At 42.9% G+C, this 19236-nt stretch overlaps 1 protein-coding gene across 12 annotated transcripts in view; it reads left to right on the top strand.

Annotated features, from left to right (window-relative positions):
- TNS1 (tensin 1) overlaps positions 1-17746 on the top strand; it is a 183103-nt gene extending 165357 nt beyond the window's left edge. For all 12 annotated transcript variants that reach the window (XM_060278387.1, XM_060278393.1, XM_035128113.2 and 9 more), the window contains 8 exons: positions 1533-1664; positions 2367-2459; positions 3001-3078; positions 4216-4287; positions 5786-5954; positions 6372-6440; positions 7556-7588; positions 10648-17746. In XM_060278387.1, coding sequence (XP_060134370.1) covers positions 1533-1664; positions 2367-2459; positions 3001-3078; positions 4216-4287; positions 5786-5954; positions 6372-6440; positions 7556-7588; positions 10648-10792 — 791 coding nt within the window. In that variant the 3' untranslated portion in view covers positions 10793-17746. The remainder of the gene's footprint in view (positions 1-1532; positions 1665-2366; positions 2460-3000; positions 3079-4215; positions 4288-5785; positions 5955-6371; positions 6441-7555; positions 7589-10647) is intronic.
- Positions 17747-19236: the final 1490 nt, after the last annotated feature.

Here is a 19236-nt window from a genome sequence, read left to right on the forward strand (position 1 = left end):
TATCGTTTGATGTCATCATACTCGGTTATATCATCTGCTAGTTCTACTCAAAGTAGACCCACTGAAATCAATGAACATGACTTGGGACTATTAATGCAATGGTCTACTCTGAGTAAAACTTAGCTGGATACAACCCACTGTGCATTCCCCTGCTCTCTCCCATTAGCAGCTGATGATATAGAGCATGGATGAGGGTAAACACAATGCAATGAAGCCACACCACATATTTTAAGTAATCTGAGCACAGGTTTGGGGGCTTTTTGGCAGCAAACCTGTACTTGGCATTGCAACATTTAGGCCTAAGTGGATTTTAACCTTGGCCGCTGGCTGTGGGAAGAGAAATGCAAAGTGATCTGTAGAAAGATCCAGCAGTAATGTGAAATTGGAGCAAGACATTTCCCCACTTAGAGTGCCTTGAAATGTAGAGCCTTCTGGTGCTTGTGCTATCCCTTCAGCTTCATAAGTGTACAGTTTCTTGCCCAGCACAGATTAACAATTCATCCTCACCTCTCTGCAATTTCTCACCTCCTAAAATAGATGGTTCAGGTCCACTACTGACACGTGTAATAGGGGAGTCTGCAACAGACGTGACAAGTGCACACTTCGAATCCCTCTGTTGACCTGTGGACATGCATGTACTACTGAGTCACAGGGACTGAAAAAAGAGAGGCACCCACTGACAGAGAGTTAGTGACTTCACTAGTACTGTGCAGTATTGAATTTACATTTTTAAGAAGAGAATAATAGAAGTGGTTTTTAGAATAATTCCATCCTATGATGGCTTATGTTTACATGGAAAGATGTGCAGATAAGTACAGTATATGCCATATTGGGGTAGTCAAGGTGTAGAGGCTTAGAGATCTTGCAAGCATGTTGCTTGTGATTTTGGCCATGAGCCATGTTATAATGATGAATGAGGTGCTCCTGTCTCCAGCCAATGCTGATAAGCAACCTCTCAGATAATTGTGAGCAACCCCTTTAAAAGACTTTGTTTATGTTTCTGTCAACAGCAATTGCTCTCACCCATTCAACAGCTGAGGCACTTGGCAGCCCAGCGCTGCAGATCCATCCTTAATCCAAGAACACGTCCCCTCATTTCCTTCATGTCTCCCCTTGCAAGGGTAAAGTGACTGTTACTGAATGGAGGCTGGCCGTGTTTCAGATCAGATTCTCCAGGGCAAGGACTTTCTTGTACCTTCCGCAGTTTTACTCTTGCCTTAATCAAATCTTAGAAGGACATTTGCCTTCAAGTATACAAGTAGATTAGAAGATCCTGCATTAGATGTGGCAAAGGCTCAGAGACTAATTCAACATGTGCTAAGGTTATTGCTGCTGTGATGGGCAAATGCCTGGTACTGTAGCTACAATGGAGAGGATACTTGGTGGGAACTGCTAGGACTAGTTGTGTGAATTGGGCCTCAGAGCCTTTTCTTGTACATTTAATGTATGTTGATTTCTTTAACATTTGTCCAGTAACTGCCTATTACTGCTTAGATCCATTTACATACATGGGCTATGTTCTTCTTTCTCAGCCATTGCACTGCTGAAAGACAAGGACCCTGGGGCTTTTATCATTCGAGACAGCCACTCCTTCCGAGGAGCCTATGGATTGGCCATGAAAGTTGCTTCTCCGCCTCCTGGTATTTTGCAACAGAGCAAGAAAGGTATACCCTTCTTTCACTTTTAGTAATCCCTCCCCCCTATTCCCCTTAGCCCTAATGTAACACATGAAATGCAGATCAATCTCAACCCTGACAGTATCTGTTCATCTGTTCATCTGTTCATTTGAAAATATTTGGGCTGTTATATCCCTGCCAGGGGAATGCCTGGATGCCAAATTCTGTGCCAGGTATGATATTTCATACTTTCAGTGTTTGTGGCTTATGCTAATAGCAAGCCCATGTTTTCAGACTAGGCTCCAAATGTTTTGTCTTGTGAGGGAACAGAGACTGAGATTTTGTATCCTATCAAGAGTTTTTCTAAATAGGAACTGAGCTGCAGCATGGGAAATCAGGGCGTGACTGATATTAGTTCATTAGAAAACACATTCTTACTCCAGATTGCACACAGCTATGCCATCTTGTGGCAATAACAACAAAAATTCTGTGCAAAGTCAGGGCCTTGAGTTTCTTCTGCCATAAATAGTGATGCTGATAACCTGCTTTCATTGCTTCATATATGACCATTTCTAGCATGTAATGTAGAGTAAATAAGTCACTATAACTGAGAAGGTACATTGTTATAATTTCCTCTTGCTTGCCAATGAAGGGCAGCATGGTTTATGGCCCACCATATCCTAAATCAGAGTGTTATGGCTTGAAAGAAGCTTTCAGAACTTGCACTGAAATCCTGATTTGTCCCAACAGGAGATCTCACCAATGAGCTGGTTAGGCACTTCCTGATAGAAACCAGCCCTAAAGGTGTGAAACTAAAAGGATGCCCCAATGAACCAAATTTTGGTAAGTGCCTACTTTAAAAATGAATTAGAAATACTTTGTATAAACTTTTCCTGCCCTCTGCTTTTCATAAATAGAACTGCCTGGTCCCATCCCATTCTCTTGTGTCTTATTGAAGATAAATGTTCTGCCCAATTCCGCCCTCTTGTGGAGGCTGTGGTGAAAAAACAATATTATATATATATTGAGGACTTCTGGCAGTAGGGAGAAATGGATATAACAAAAACCAAGATGCATAATGATAATTTTATTGATATATGTTTCTTAATAATAACTTATTGTGCTGTATTGATTGATTAATTTTTTATTATATACAATAAGCTTTTGCAAATTATATATAGAGAGAGCATGTCTCAGATTCAAAAGTAATCTCAGCAACAGGTTTCAGAATTTGACCCTGGACATTCAGATATTTAGACAGCTAAGTATCCAATGAGGGTGAACATAGCATAACGTCAGAATGCAGCAGCAGAAACTGAGTGCCACCAAATTGCACTAGCAGGTATCTTTAACTTTTTTCATATTTCCCTGTTCTCTTGCCCAGGTTGCTTGTCAGCTCTCGTGTACCAGCACTCCATCATGCCTCTGGCCTTGCCCTGCAAGCTGGTCATTCCGGATCGAGGTAAAGAAATGTGAAAAGCACTTGTGGGCACCAGGAGCAGAGTGCATGGAGAGAACACCACAGTTTATTCATCAGGAGTGTGTGTGTGTTCAAAAGTTCTCAAAAGAAGAGTCACTCCCCCCCCCCCGGTTTGATACAAATGACCAAATTAGAAGTTCTAGAACCTTTCCCTGCAGACCCACCCGCCTTATGAGTTTTAGGGTTGAAATACTGCATGTCTGAAAACAGGAGCCTTGAATGAGATGATTACAGGAGTCATAAATGCACAACTTACACGAAGGGAGCAGGAGAATGCTTATATTTAATAAAAGTGTTTACTTGGGGGGAGCCATGCTTTTGCTGTAAAAGCCCCCCTGAGAGTTATGGAATATCCTCAAGTTCAGTTGCTCCCCAGATCTATTCAAAAGTTTGCAATGGCAAGAACCCGCTGCACAGTAGCTGCTCGCACTGTGTGTGGCTGGAAGACTCTCTGGAGCTTTGGGAAAGGATTTTGAAAATGGGGAGGGGGGCGGAGGCAGTACTGGAAACCTTGGTCTATCTAATAAAGGAATCTGCCATATTGCAGATTTTAAAGTGGACTCATGATGTGATACAGATCAAATCCAAGATTCCTCCCCCATCCCTATGCTTACACTGAGGGAGCAGGAGAAAAGAGAATGTTCAGTTTTATAAAGAATAAGAAATCATAAGGACCTTGCATAAACATAACAAATTCTGTCGCCAACATGTTTCACTGAAAACAATTTAGGTAGCAGTGAGATTAGCGAGCAACAACACTGTATTTCTCTATCTCTGTGTGTGATTGTCCCCTGGGAGTCATGCAGAGGGACAAACTCTGTAAAAGGCACTGACCGTATGTTCATTTTTCATAAATTCAACATAATCCTTCCTGCTTTAATTTAGTTGGCTACCTCCTGCTGGTTCTGTTTACAAAAATATGAAGATGAGAGAGAATATTTTCTCCATACATAAAAATGTATTGCTAGAATTGTTAATGGGAAGTCAACCTGTACCCCTTGTGACACTTCAGTTGTGGGTACAGCAAGGTAACATGGATGTGTTAAATGGACTTGAGCATGTGGTCTTAGAAAGAGCTCTTGCAGATGGCCAAAAACTTCCCTTCCTTTTTTTTGTAAGATCCCATGGATGAAACAAAAGAGACAACCACATCGAGCAACTCAGCAACAGACTTGCTCAAACAGGGAGCAGGTGAGTAGCTCAGATAGAAAGGGGAAACATTTCAACCAGTTTGGAACCCTTTTACTGAAATGAAACCTCCCCAACCTTGTCTGGGAATAAAGCTCCGTTGAATACAGTCTCTGGAATTTACTGAGCAGCACTGCATGAAAATGTTTAAAAATAATCTTTCTACTTAACTTGGTAGTACTCAGAGCAAGCTCTGTACACACATACACGGCCCTTTTGTTACTTCACCATACATTTTAAGCCCTGCAGTTCCTTGTACCTGTAGCAGTAAAAAAAATCAGCCTTCTCTTCCAAGAGAGGTTTCAATGGAACTTTTACATAAGTAATTGGGCTTTACATAGCAGTGATCTTCTGCATTTTGCTAGTTAGAGTTTCAAGTTAAAACTGATAACGTTTTTGCCTGAGCATTACAGGTACACTGGGAGCATTCATAATTGCATAATGTTTTAAGGTCTTGTAGTATGTTATTGTAATTTCACTGTACTTTTAAAATATTTAATTTAAAATTTGCTTTTGAAATTTTAGTTTAAAACAGTTTTGCTGGGTTTTTCTTACCAGCTTTAACTATCAGTCACGTTCTTCAGAGATACTAGCAAGCAATCTATGATTGGCTGTGAGTTGCCTGGGCAAAACTAAACTCAGCTTTCTATAATTTTCCTGTTTTTGTTTTGTTGTTGTTATCATATGAAAACAAAGCAATTGTCCCTAATGTTATTAGAAAATTGTGTTAGAGCACAAAGTGTTGATATTATCTGCTTATTTTGACCAGTGGAAGCCTTGCGTGGAAATTATCCATCAGGAGAAAAGCTCTGACTAGCTTATTTATTTCCAAGATTACAGTGGTCCCAGCAAAATAAGGAACTGGAATAAAGATTGTGGGCAGTGGAAGGGTTCATGGTAGGCTTGGCTAAGCCATGGATCTCCAGATCTTGTCAAACTTCAGTTCCCACCAGCCACAGCCAGCAATTTGCCAGTCATCAGCTAAGGCTGTAGTTGAACAATTGGTCCATGGCATTTGAAAGTGGCCAATGGGGGGATTGCTGGAGTGTGCAGATAAAGTTGATTTGGTGCAACCCTGCCCACAGCTAGGCTGCTTAAACTGATCTATGTGCAACTTTTCAGCTTCTGAGATAAACAGCACTTGGATATTGCATAAATTGGGGAAATTATACTGCATATTGATGTAGCTTAATCACTTCTCAACTTTTTATTGTGGTTTCTGCCATTGGGAGCAACAGACTCTAGGCTCTCCGATTACTGAAATGGTAAACTTGTTTGACTTCTTGCAAAAAGACAGTCAGATACAGATCCACATTTCCCTAACATAGTCCACAATCATTGGGGAAAGCTCTTATGAGCAGACAGCAAATAGACCACAAAGACAAGTTTTCCTCATTATAGTCCAGGCAGCAGCAGCAGGATTGAGCCTGCTTTAGCCTTTGTGTACCCTGCATTGTGCCATCCTATTGATGTGTGTGCCACTGTTCCCCCCCCCCTCCAGCCTGCAATGTGCTCTTTATCAACTCGGTGGAGATGGAATCATTAACAGGTCCACAGGCCATTGCCAAAGCTATCACTGAGACGCTGGCTGCTGACACCCCACCATCTGCTACTATTGTCCACTTCAAAGTTTCAACGCAAGGAATCACCTTAACAGACAACCAGAGGAAGTAAGAGCCAAATATGGTCTGGGACTAAGGGTGATCTGTGGGCTTCGAAATAAAGGCTGTCTTTTTACACCCATTATCTGGTTGCGTTAGTGAGAAGTTCCCCAAGTTACTCTCTGCTTCACAAATAATGCCCTCAGCAGTGGCACTGATATATTAACCCATTTCAAACTTCTGTTTTGTCATAATTGGCTAGTAGGCATCAAATAAAGCTCAGGATATTTTGCATTTAATACATCCCTGCTGGTCAGTGTTCCATTAGCCTTGTAAATGACTGATGCAGAACTCATGTAATAGGATGGTACTGATTACCTTGGGGTTGTTTGGTCATTTGTATGGATGGGCCCAGCAGCATTCATCCACTATCATTTCTTTTAACTATGTCACTTACTCATGTTCATATTTCTGTTTCTGTTTCAGGCTGTTCTTCAGACGACATTACCCCATCATCAGTGTCACCTTCTGTGATGTGGACCCACAGGAGAGAAAGTAAGTGGCAGGGTTTTAGTTTTTTTGTGATTAAACAGATTCAAATCACAAAAGTATTTATAGGCAGATATATCATAGCAAAGATGGGGTGGGGGAAAATGACTTTCTGTTTTCTATCCCACCTTATCTATCTATTTAAAGACTTTTACTGTTACTTTTCAGTGTAAGCTTGCAAGGTGCCTAATAATAAGCAGCTAAAATTCAACATTTTAGCAGTATTTTTTTTAAAAAAAAATAAGCAGTGAAATGAGCAATAAACTAGAGAAGGCAGGAGTAAAATAAACCACCCATTAACCCCATTAAAGTTCAAGAGCCTGGCTCTGAAAATCTAACAGGATAGGCACCAAAAAGAGCCCTTTCATCTCTGTATGTGACTGTACCTTGAACAGTGCCTGGTTTGCATATCTTAAGGAACTCCTAATCAGACTAAGAACCTTTTAAAGGAGCAATAGCCCATAGCTGGGGACGTGGGTGGCGCTGTGGGTTAAACCACAGAGCCTAGGGCTTGTCGATCAGAAAGTCGGTGGTTCGAATCCCCGTGATGGTGTGAGCTCCCATTGCTCGGTCCCAGCTCCTGCCATTTACTGGACCATTTAGCTATATCATATCCCTGCTAGTTTCAGGGGCTTTGATTGGCATAAATATTTTGACATGAGATTCCACAAGACTGACTAGAAGGCCTGCAAAAATCACACTGTAACCCATTGTTGTTTATGAAAGCTGTTCAATAGTGGAGGCACTGGAGCAACATATTGGGCTTGTATTTCAGAGACATTTTCCCAACAGCTCATAATTTCAACACTGTTGAAGATCTTAATATATTCTGGCAACAGATTGTTTCTCAGAAGAATAAGGGGATAAGGAACAGGGGGTTCTCATAATAGTAGGAGGTAGATGGAGCCCACGCCCCTTTCTTGGCTGTACTTATTTGTTGCTTTAAACAGGGAAGAAAGGGGTCAAGTGATTAGCCACCAATTCAGTCAAAGTGTTACTTTACCAGTCTTCCCTACCCCCATACTCCACTCTAATTACTCCACTGTACAGGTTGGACCTTAGTATTATTGTGGATTCCTCCCCCAGTGAAAATTAACCAAAGGCTGTTCTTATATTCTCAGGTGGACTAAGTCAGACAGCGGTGGTGCTGCAAAGTAAGTCTTGTTATTCAACTTCAGGTTCAGTGTTAGACCATTACAAAGGACAGAGGCCCTTCTCATAGTGACCTGATTCTCCAAAGCTTACAGAAATGTATGAATGGTTCTTTGGCCTAATTTATCTTGGATCAAAGTGGTTCACACAACTGGGAGGAGTGATCAGATGAAGAGTTGTTCTGAACTTCCATATTGGTCCCAACTTTGAGGTCCAAAAGGCTTTAAAGCAGAAACCATCAGACCAAGAGAGATGTAAAGAGGCCAAATCTGTTTCCAGAAAATGTTTTTATTTTAGGCAAAGGGGCCAGCTTGCCTTTTATGTTATGCAAGAGTTGAGTTTTCCCCATCGTTCCCATGAAGTGTCATGACTCCAGTTTCCACATGCCATTATGGACATGCCCACTACATTCCTGAATAAACAGCAAAGCCCATTCTTAGCCAGGAAAACAGTAAACATAATACACACCAGCCCACATGGCCCTTGGTTCCCAAAGGAGGGATGTGTCATTGCCATACCAAGTCATCTTTGACTTCTCCAAACAACTTATTCATATAAAAAAGTGATGTGGAGTCAGCTACTTAGGATATGATCAAGTGGGGAAATACAAACCTTCAGGGAATGTAACACAAGGTTCTTAAAGTCTCTGAGGAAATCTTGACAGAAACCACCCTGGTTGAATTCTTTGTTGCGCAAGAAGTCTTGAAGTTGCGTGGATTTTTTCAATTGTTTACCTAAGGAAATGAAATAAAAACATGTCAACTTCCACTTCATTTACACTGGGAAATGTTACTTAAAAAATAAAACAGAGAATGTGTTTAAATAATAAGTATTTGAGAATGTCTGGTTGTGTCCCCACCCCCACCCCAAAACGGACATGGTTGAAAAGTTATATGCAGCAACAGGCTGCATGCATCTGCACATGTCCATTTCCCACTCAGTTGGTGCATCCAGCAGCACAGACAGTGTGGACTATCTGTTTCAGGGAGTGGGGAGTGACCCTTGATTCAGACAGATTTACTCTCAATCTGTTTTCAGTGCTGTCAAAACCATGCTTAGCATTGCTCCGTCAACTGGTACCGCAGAAACAACCCTGACTTCAGTTCCTCAGTTTAATAGCTGCATATGGCAGTCTGTAACTACAAGCAGTGATGGCAGTCTATCCCAGCGTTTCTCAACCGCTGTTCCGCGGTACACTAGTGTGCCGCCAGACGCTGGCTGGTGTGCCGGGACATGCCGCGGCGAGAAGGGCGATTTGCTGCCTTGTCACGTGCCGCCGACCTTGGGCAGCCCCCCCCAAAAAAGAGAGAGAAGAGGCCAGGCGCTGCCGGGCGCTCCGAGCGCTCGGCACTTTGGAGCGCTCCGCTCTGCAGCCGCCGGCCTTCGGCAGCCCCCCCCCCAAAAAAAGAAGAAGAAGAAGAAGAAGAGGCCAGGCCCTGCAGGGCGCTCCGAGCGCTCGGTGCTTCGGAGCGCTCCGCTCTGCAGCCGCCGGCCTTGGGCAGCAAAAAAGAAAAGAAAAGAGGCCAGGCGCTGCAGGGCGCTCCGAGTGCTCGCCGTTTCGGAGTGCTCCACTCTGCAGCCGCCGGTTCCAGGCACCGAGGCGGCAGGCCTCGGGCAGCCCCCCCCCCAAAAGAGAGAGAGAGAGAGAGAAGAGGCCAGGCGCTGCAGGGCGCTCCGAGCGCTCGGCACTTTGGAGCGCTCCGCTCTGCAGCCGCCGGCCTTGGGCAGCCCCCCCAAAAAAGAAGAAGAAGAAGAAGAGGTCAGGCGCTGCAGGGCGCTCCGAGCGCTCGCCGTTTCGGAGCGCTCCGCTCTGCAGCCGCCGGTTCCAGGCACCGTGGCGGCAGGCCTCGGGCAGCCCGCCCCCCCCCAAAGTAGAGGCCAGGTGCTGCAGGGCGCTCCGCACGCTCCCTGCTGCTACAGCAGCAGCAACAGCAGCCGGTTCCAGGCCCCTCTGGCTGGCTGGGGCGCTCGGTGGTCTCGCTCTACAGGGCATGGAGGTATGTCTTATGGAGGTGGTGTGCCTCGTGATTTTTTTCACGGAACAAGTGTGCCGTGGCCCCAAAAAGGTTGAGAAACACTGGTCTATCCTACCAATGTCCAACTCTCTTAGGGACTGTTGGCTGTGTCTAGCTTATCTAAACTCACACTGGGGAGTTCAGTACTTCATGTTGAGGTCACATTTCACATGATCCCAAAGGGGGTGGAGGGCAGAAGACAGAACAAGAGTCTGAAAAAGACTCTTGCCATCCCAAAACTTCTTTTTTCTAACCTCCCAAGTTTCCCCATTTTGTTTAGCAAAAGAAAAAGGACTGGAAAATGCAGTAGAAAAATGCAGAGTAATAATTTGTTCCAATAAAAAATGGAGAAAGATTTTTGTACTATAGATGTGATACTAGCCCATACATAACAAGAGATTTATTGAATATGATCCTTTTACTTCTAGTAGGGGAGAAAAATCCTATTAAAAGCCAAGCTTTGTGACCAATTTGAGCTACTTCCTCTCTCTGATCATGTTTTCCGTTCTCCTCCTGATGCTACCTCTAGCTGAGTAGCTTGGAGCAAGCTCTGGGGGCTTATGGGCTCCACTAATTTTAGGTACTGTCTGTAGCAAGGGGTGTTTTTATTAGAATCTCCAGCTGTCTGGGTTTTTCTTTCTCTAATTAGAAATGACAGGAGGAGGATCACATTTTGTTCCACTTTCATCTAGTATTTATAACTTTCCTTTTGAAAGTTGAAATTGAAAACAAACAAACAAACAAACCCAAAGCATGTTGTTCTTACTGAGATAAAGGAGCTACAGCAATTGAAATCCACATCCTTTCTCCAAAGGCCACACCTCACCACCTCCAATTCCATGTGATATATTTGTTTTGTCTCAAGTTCCACTGGTAGAAGATTGAATGTTTTATATAGCTTATCTAATAACACCAATATGATGGGGGGGGTACTTTAGTAGCAATCTCTGCTCCACAAATAGCTGTAGTTATTCATGTCTGCCCTAGCTTACACCTCTCCCTCTCTCTCTCCCACCCCCCATTTTTTTTCTTTGTCATCTCTGCAGACTATTTGGCTTTGTGGCCAGGAAACAAGGCAGTACAACAGACAATGTCTGCCACCTCTTTGCTGAGCTGGACCCCGACCAACCAGCTGCCGCCATTGTCAACTTTGTCTCCAGGGTCATGCTCGGCTCCTCTCAGAAGAGATGAACCGATGCCTTCCCCCTGAAGGGGGCTTCTTGCCCTTGAATTTTGAAGAAGGACTTGGAGTTGTTCCGAGAAGGAGTGCGAGGAAGTGCGTTGCGAAAGAGGGAAGTGAACCAATTTTAGGGGGCGGGGGGAGAGAGGGAGAGTGGGGGAAGGTCTGAATTGCTGGAAAGCCCAAACCAAGCAAACGTACGTACATAGCAGAAACCAAGGAACCGACATCGTCGCCTTTCCCTGCCAAGTTCAAGAGGTGGAGACAATTTTGGCTTTTTGGATCAGCATGAAATCAGAGAATTCAGCCCCACAGGAACAAAGCACGGATCTTATTAACCTTTGTGGGGTAGGACTATATAGTAGTTGCTTGTTTAGAAAATAAGGCAAACTTTTTAAAAAATCATGAATACGTGAGCTGCAGGAATCACAATGAGAAACATGCCGAACAAGCAATCATTGGTACCCATTTCTGAAAGTAATTGCTCCCAACTCTCCAACTGCTGAATGTATGGAACGTGTGTGCGTGTGCCTGTGTGTGCGCATTTGTGTAGTGTGCACCTGTTGCAATACATATCTGTGGAAATCTGCAGTGTTAAGATCATGGCTTTGCTGAATGATGTGATGGTTATTCAGAACGGTTGACCCCTGCATTCTCCCCCTCCTCTAGGAACATTGGCCTCTATTACTCCAGCTGGAGGAGAAGCCTCATGAGCAGTAGCACCTGATCTACTACAGAGGCAGGAAGTCCACACTTCATACATGTGCACAGTGCATGTGCACACATAATTCGTATACCAGAGTTGCGGGGAGTATTTCCCTAGCTAAGTTTAAGGAGCATGCTAGCCACGTCATAATTATATCTTCTGGTTTCTATGCAATGAGACCCATGGTAGGTCATTTGAACAGGGAATCTGTCCCATGATCCCCTTGCCCCTTAAAAAATTAAATACCAGCAGTTTGGGAATGCCATTCCTTTCCTGACCAGGCTTACCCCTTCTCAGTAGGCATGCACGCCATTATGTATCTTGCATGGAAATTATTCAATTGTGCAAAGGCAAGATGAATGATCCAATACTGGGGAGAGGGGGATCTTGTTTTGAAGCCACTAGGAATGATGATGCAAGGAGAGCCAGCTTGGTGTGGGCTTTGACTTAAGCACAGCCATAGCTATTCCAAAAACTAGTGGCCATAGTTGATTAATCTGTATCCATTTGAGTTCAACAATTAATATGTAGCAAAATTCATTATTTTGCCTCTTCAGGCTTTGTGTTTGTTTCTGGAGGCATCAGATCTTGCACCAACACACTAGTTGACACTTGGCAGTGTTGTCCTCAATTGACATTTGTTGTGGAAAGGGAGGCAGTTTCTACCTTGCAAATCTTTTTTTGTGCAGAGCCGCTACATATCCATTTTCACAGTGAATGAGGTAGTATTGTAGCAGCAGCCATAGAGGAATTATGTATTTTTCTGCCAACATCACAAATTAGTCTTTTTACTAGCAGGACTTCTGTCACTCCTAATGGGGGGGGGGGCTGCAGAAGTGCTGCCTATTAACTAATGGCTCTGGGTATCTTTGTCAAGGAAAGGTTGACTTGTCAGGAGACGTCTGCTTGGTTGTGGAAGTAGCCTTCTGTTGTGTAAGGTTCTCACATCATCTGCACTGGCAAATCCCAGACATGAACACTTGTGCTGAATGGACAAAGAGATGTTCCCATGTGTCAAATCCTATGGGTTTATTGTGAATTCTTCAACCTCTACTTAAACTAGAGTCAAGGCCCTGCTGAAAGCGAGTCACTTTTGCCTTGCTGTGTCAGCTGGTCCAACGGGGATTGGTCAAAGACCTATGAAGAGACTAGCATGCATGACAACAATTTGAGTCAACAGATAAGGAGCATGTGGGTAGTAAGCCCTTCACACCCTCCTCTGTTGATAACACACAACAGGACTCATAACACACAGTGCGGATTGGGTTGGGCTGATACCCTTGAAGAGGTATCCGGGACCTCCCATTTAAAACAGTGGATGAAAAGTCTGTTCCCCTAAAATGCCATCTGGGTTCCTGAAATAGCAGGGGAAGATCTTTAGGGACAGGCTGTGTGTTGATGAGGCACATCAGCATGAAGCCATGCAACATTCACTAAAAAATCAAAATACGAACTCCAAGTCATGCAGTCACCTAAATTCCCCAAGAGAGTGTGGCTCTCTCATTGCCTTGATATAATATATATATATGTATGTATGTATGTATGTATGTATGAAATATACTGACGAAATAATGTAAGCTAATCAAAAAAATTTAAAGTGAAATTTACACAAAAAGTATTTATTTTTGCCATATTGCTTTATCTATCTTTTACTTCCTCTGATCTTCCTACATTCCCCCCCTCCCCATCCATGTTATGTATGTAAAAGTGCTAATTTGGTTAGTATTATTGACATGGGCAAGATTTCAAAAGATGTCCATCCCTCTCCACCCCATCCCCCCAAGAGCAATGTATTTTGATATCATGCCACAGGGTAATGCAACAATACAGCCTTTCTCATCCCCACCACCTCCTTTTTAGAAATGAGCAAGTGAACATGTATAAATTTTGTACTTTGTTTCTGAGTGACGCAAAGGTTAGAGGTGTGCGTATGTGTGAAAGTGTGTGGAGAGAGATTTATTTCTGGATACTGTATAAAGCATGAGTTTTGCATCCAAGGACTGTCATCAAGGTGGTTCCTTGGATGGAGTGGGAGCATCAGTTATTGGTGTCATCGTCCAGGCTCTGCCCCACCCGCATCCAGATGGGATGCCAGAGACTGTGGTAGCTTATTCTCTTATAGGTTACAAATATTTCCTCCTTCTGCAAAATTCAAGCAAGATGATTCCCCCTCCCTCACCTGCAACTGTCTCACCCTGCCATTAACCAATTAGAGAAACACTGTGTCTATAGATATATATATATATAAATATTATAAATATATATATTTTTTGAAAGTCTCTATTTTTCAGACTTCATTTTTTTCACTGCTTTCAAAAAATTAAAATTTGCAATCTCACCCTTCCCCTTCATCATTTGCTGTCTTGCCACAGAGAACGGTATTGAAACTTTATGGTTCATTATTGTTTTGCCATTCAAAGGAAGTGACCTCGATATAAGGCTTCTGTGGTCACATATATATGTCATCATGGCGAGCACACGCATGTCAGAATACCTGCTTCCAGCCATGACCTGCTCACTGCTCCTTTACTAACTCACTATCTGAAGATGGAAAATTTAAAGATCCCTATGTGTTTGGGCCATACTTGCTGACTATGGCTTTATTTTAAAAGGCAAAGCTAATCACATTATGTAACTTGTTGCTTTTCCAGCTTGCATTCAAGACAAAAGCTGCATTTAGGAGTAACTGTTGTATTTATCAACCACAGTTTTTCCATAGATCACGTCCCCAGCTCCTCCAGGGTGGCTCTCAATCCAGAGCTAACCAAGTCCTTGTGAAAAAGAGCACAGAGAGGCACAAGAAGTTGCTAGAAGAAATGAGAGTTCCCCCAGACCCAATAATTTCTATGTATATCTTGATTGGGTTAGAGGAGTATGATTTTTATCTGCCCTTCCTTCCTTTCCCTGAACTTGCAGTGTGCCTCTCCATTTGTGCTAAGAGCCATAGAGCAGGGATCAAAAGGAGACCAATCTCGATGGAAACCTCTGGTCCATTTTTATGGACTGCCAGTGCCAACCCAGGAAGGAACATCCTGGCATATGTGAGAAGGAGAAGGCAACCAGTTTTCAAAACACTGTCACAACTTCAGAGGCAACAGATTGTCTCCTTCTCTGCAATCTCCTTGTGGGGATATTTGCGTTTGCCATGTTCTTTACCCATTGATCTCCCCCCACCCATGCACTTGGCCAGGATGTAAGTGAGCTGCTCACTAGGTGAGTCATCCTTGGGTTGGTTTGTTGGTGTTAATTTGCCTCAGCCACAGTTTCTTCACCTGTTTGTGGCACAGGGGAGAGAGAGTCTCTGGTTTAGTTTGCTTTCTGCCAAATTCCCAAGTGCTGGAGGAGCTGCTGCAACCCCCCAAAAAACTTGTGCCATTTATTGAATGTCTTTTAAAGAGCACAAGATAAGATTATTCCATCTGAAACTCAGCAACTCATTTCCAATGCCTGGGACTGATGTCTAATGTAAATTTTCTCATGTATGCAATGTAGTAATAACACTACCCTTTCAATAGAAGGTGTTATATTTTATACACATGCACACAAACACTCTCCTCCGTACACAAAGAACTGCATAATGTTGCCAAAGATACCTGTTTGAAATGCACTTTCCTCTTCCTGTTGGCTGTACATTTCGTGAATGTGCCTCTTTGCCTCTCTTTAGTTTTTCTTTCTTTGTTTTAAAATCTTGTCTACTAGTGGTACTTTGTTCATTATGTTTTTATCTAGCAAATTTGTGAAACTCAAATCACCCTTCCACCAGCTAGGTCGTGATAACTAATTTGATATATAACTTGAGATTTGAGGAAGGTAACTGAGCAGTGAATCAGCCAAAGTAAGATGTAGAAGAGAACAGGAGCAAAGCCATTCAGATACCCTCATGTCCAGTTCTTTAAATGTTATAAAAATCCCAAATTCATCCCTAAAGTTCCTGCAGTTGCTTGCTTTAAATACAACTTCAAATAAGTAATCATTTTTAAATAAGTAATCCCTTCCCAATGCCTGTGAAAGAAATTTAAAGTAAACAGCATTAGAGACAGTACTGTCACTTTTTGTCTCTATGTAGCTGACATACAGTGACAAAGATGTTTAATATTTTGCAGCAACAATTATTATTTGACACCCAGCTCAATATAGCTGTGAGGATTAATGACCTAATATCTCTCTGCATTATGGCAACTGGCTGCACTGCTACTCTACATGGGGCATTGAGCTAGCATTGTAGTTTTGCTAAATCTTTCTTGTAGTTTAAGAAAGTCATAAGGCCAGAGTCATAAGGATCATACTAGACCAATACCCAAAAGAAACCAATGGCCTGTACTCAGTAATTAGAACTGGATGTATTGGAGAAACATTTAAAGGCCACAGGCCCAATATATTACTATATCCTGGCAACCATCAATTTATTAATCTGTTTGTGGATGATTCAGAACATGCTATTCAAGTTGAGTCTGTTCTGATTAAGCCAAGAAGTTCAGTTAAAAATTAAAAGGGAGAAAGCCATCACCGAATGAATTAACTCTGCCTATGTGAGGAATAAGGGACGCGGGTGTCACTGTGGCCTAAAACACAGAGCCTAGGGCTTGCCGATCAGAAGGTTGGTGGTTTGAATCCCCGCGATGGAGTGAGCTCCCATTGCTCGGTCCCAGCTCCTGCCAACCTAGCAGTTTGAAAGCACGTCAAAGTGCAAGTAGATAAATAGGTACCGCTCTGGTGGGAAGGTAAACGACATTTCCATGTGCTGCTCTGGTTCGCAAGATGCGGCTTAGTCATGCTGGCCACATGACCTGGAAGCTGTATGCAGGCTCCCTCGGCCAGTAAAGCGAGATGAGCACCGCAACCCCAGAGTCGTCCGCGACTGGACCTAATGGTCAGGGGTTCCTTTACCTTTATGTGAGGAATAAACTCCCAGGTTTATACATGGACATAATAGCTTCTGTCATACTAAGGCATCTCCTATTGCAGCCCCCTTTGTAAAGCTTTCACCCATTTTAGAAGTTGTTCCATAATTTGTCATCATAGTGTTTGTACACCATTTTCATCAGCATTCTCACCCACATAAAACAAAAAAACAAAAACTTGTTCAACATGGCCCCTCATTCACCCAGTGCCCAGTAATGGCAACCTGGCAGCATACCCACAAAGCTCCTGTGGTTCTCCAAATATATCATTAGCCAATGCCATCCAATATATACCTGAATTTGGGGCTAATGAAAAGCAGCATATATAGGGTTATTAATAAAAGCAACAAAGAAAGACGCCTAAAACGATACCGGAATATTGAGCCCCACAAAACGATGACATTTTACTCCTAACCATATTCCTTGGAAGTGTCCCATTACAATTATGTGGTCCTACAAGTGATGGGTTTAGGATTGGGGTGCTGGTTTCTGTTGCTAGTAGGTACTTTTTCAAAGAGCAGCATAAAATTACTCAACTCTGGAGCACGCCCATTGATCTCCAGTAGTCAATTCCAATTTTTTAAAGTAGGTCTACAGGAGATGAGTGGCACAGCTCCAAAATGAGTTTCAGATTGAAAGCCAAATGGTCCAAATCTAACAGTGTTTACTAGGAAATACATCCCATTCAAGTCAGTGACACCTACTCTCAAGTTAAGAGGGCAGTTCTATGCAGAAGTCAATTCCACTGAAGACAATAGAGCTTATAGGCAATGCTTATAGGGTTGCAGCCGCCAGAAGCAGGGAGATCCAGACTTTAAAACTGCAGTTCAGACTATTTGCTGTTTTATGACTACCATGGTTAATATTGTTACAGCATCCTTTATCAGTATTAATGACCTTTTAAAGCAACTTTTTGTTTCTTCTTGCATCCCTTCCCATTTTTAAGCACACACCAAACATGCAAATGCCTACACAAAGAGTAATTGGGAAGGGAAACAAGCCACATGCCAGAATTAACTCCCTTTTTATGTATTTATACAGACAAAATTATCCTTTATATTTTGTATCTTTGTGCCCATATCCTTTGTCACTTCTCTAAGAGACGCCTCTGCATCACCCACGGTTCACGTGTGAATGGACCATGCACAACTAAGCTCTCCTTTCCCTTTGTACAGCTATCTTGACTCATTGCAGTTCCTTGTATGGCTTTATAAATGATAAGATTTTAAACAAAATCTATTATATGAAATATACTGTTGCTTGAAAATGCCCAGCTTGGTGTCTGGATTGCTGGAATTGTATCTCAAAACTTTAAGGGAGCAAAGGAATAAAGACTCTCTACTTTTTGCACAGGGAAATCATGATGATGGCTGTATTCACTCCTACTCCCTTGCACTCTCACACCAAAGAGTTTGCACACTGCAAAAGAATAATAGAAAATGGTCCCAGCCAATTCTAGAGTTGCTCCTGAATTTCACCCAAAGAGAAATTTGAGGTGAATTTGGCCATTCTTGCTTGCCCCTTTTGCAAACAAAAAACAAACAAACAAACCTGGAGAATTTTGAAGAAAAACTGAAATGATTGCACAACGACCAGTAGCAGTTTCCACTCATTATCACCTAAGCAAATGTTTAGGTAAATGTGGACCTCTCCTACAGCAGCCCAGCCTCTGCAACAAAAAGTTGGGCTGGAGAGCAGGAGGGGCTTTCTAGTGGAGCACCTTGCATGTACCTGTTTGAGAGGACACAAGGGTCACTGTGTCCACAGAATCCTTTTCTTTACACTGCAGTGGTTTATCTAGAATTCCCAATGCATGCAAAAACATAAAGAAGGTTGCACCATATCAGGCATTGGGTATGATACAGAAATGGGGGAATCTATCTATCTATCTGGTTAAAAAGGTAAAGGCCCCCTGACAGTTAAGTCCAGTCACAGATGACTCTGGGGTTGTGGCGCTCATCTCGCTTTACAGGCCGAGGGATCCGCGTTTGTCCGCAGACAGTTTTTCTGGGTCATGTGGCCAGCATGACTAAGCTGCTTCTGGCGAAACCAGAGCAGTGTACGGAAATGCCGTTTACCTTTCCACCGGAGCGGTACCTATTTATCTACTTGCACTTTTTTGGGCGTGCTTTCGAACTGCTAGGTTGGCAGGAGCTGGGGCCGAGCAACAAGAGCTCACCCCGTTGCAGGGATTCGAACCGCTGACCTTCTGATTGGCAAGCCCAAGTGGCTCAGTGGTTTAGACCACAGCGCCATCCGTGTCCCTGGAATCTATCTGGTTATCATATTATCATAGGCTAATAACTGGCAGTTTTTTGTTTTTGTTTTTACTGTAAGCACCTTCCTGCTGCTACTGGTTAAGTTATTATGTCACAGACAGTCACATACATTATAAATACTGTTGAGAGGATTCTTTCTCAATATTTGAAAAAGCAGTGCCATTGTTGTGAAGGGAATATAAAGTTGCCAGAGTAAAGCTGCACAAAGACCCTTACAAAAAGTGGGTGGAGTGGTCTTGGTGAGAAGCAATAGCGGAAATCCAAGTAGGAAAATCCCTAGGAAGTAGCAGAGAAAAGAACAATGGGTCTAAGAGGAAAGTTAGATGAAGGAAAGGGTGAAGAGATGAGGAAGAAATAGGAGCTGAGGAGAAGATGGGATATGAGGGGGAGATGAGAACAATCTGCCTAGGTACGTAGAATCTGCTTTATTTTTCTCTTTTGTCACACTGGAAAGTAACACTGGGGGAGAAAGTGGGGAAGTCACTCTCACCTGTGCCATGCTAGATATATCACATCATATGAACTCTTTGCCACTGGTTGAGTGGGTGGGATTCTTATGCTCTGTTCTT

The sequence above is a fragment of the Zootoca vivipara genome, chromosome 1 (assembly GCF_963506605.1).
Source record: "Zootoca vivipara chromosome 1, rZooViv1.1, whole genome shotgun sequence".
NCBI classification, from domain to species: domain Eukaryota; kingdom Metazoa; phylum Chordata; class Lepidosauria; order Squamata; family Lacertidae; genus Zootoca; species Zootoca vivipara.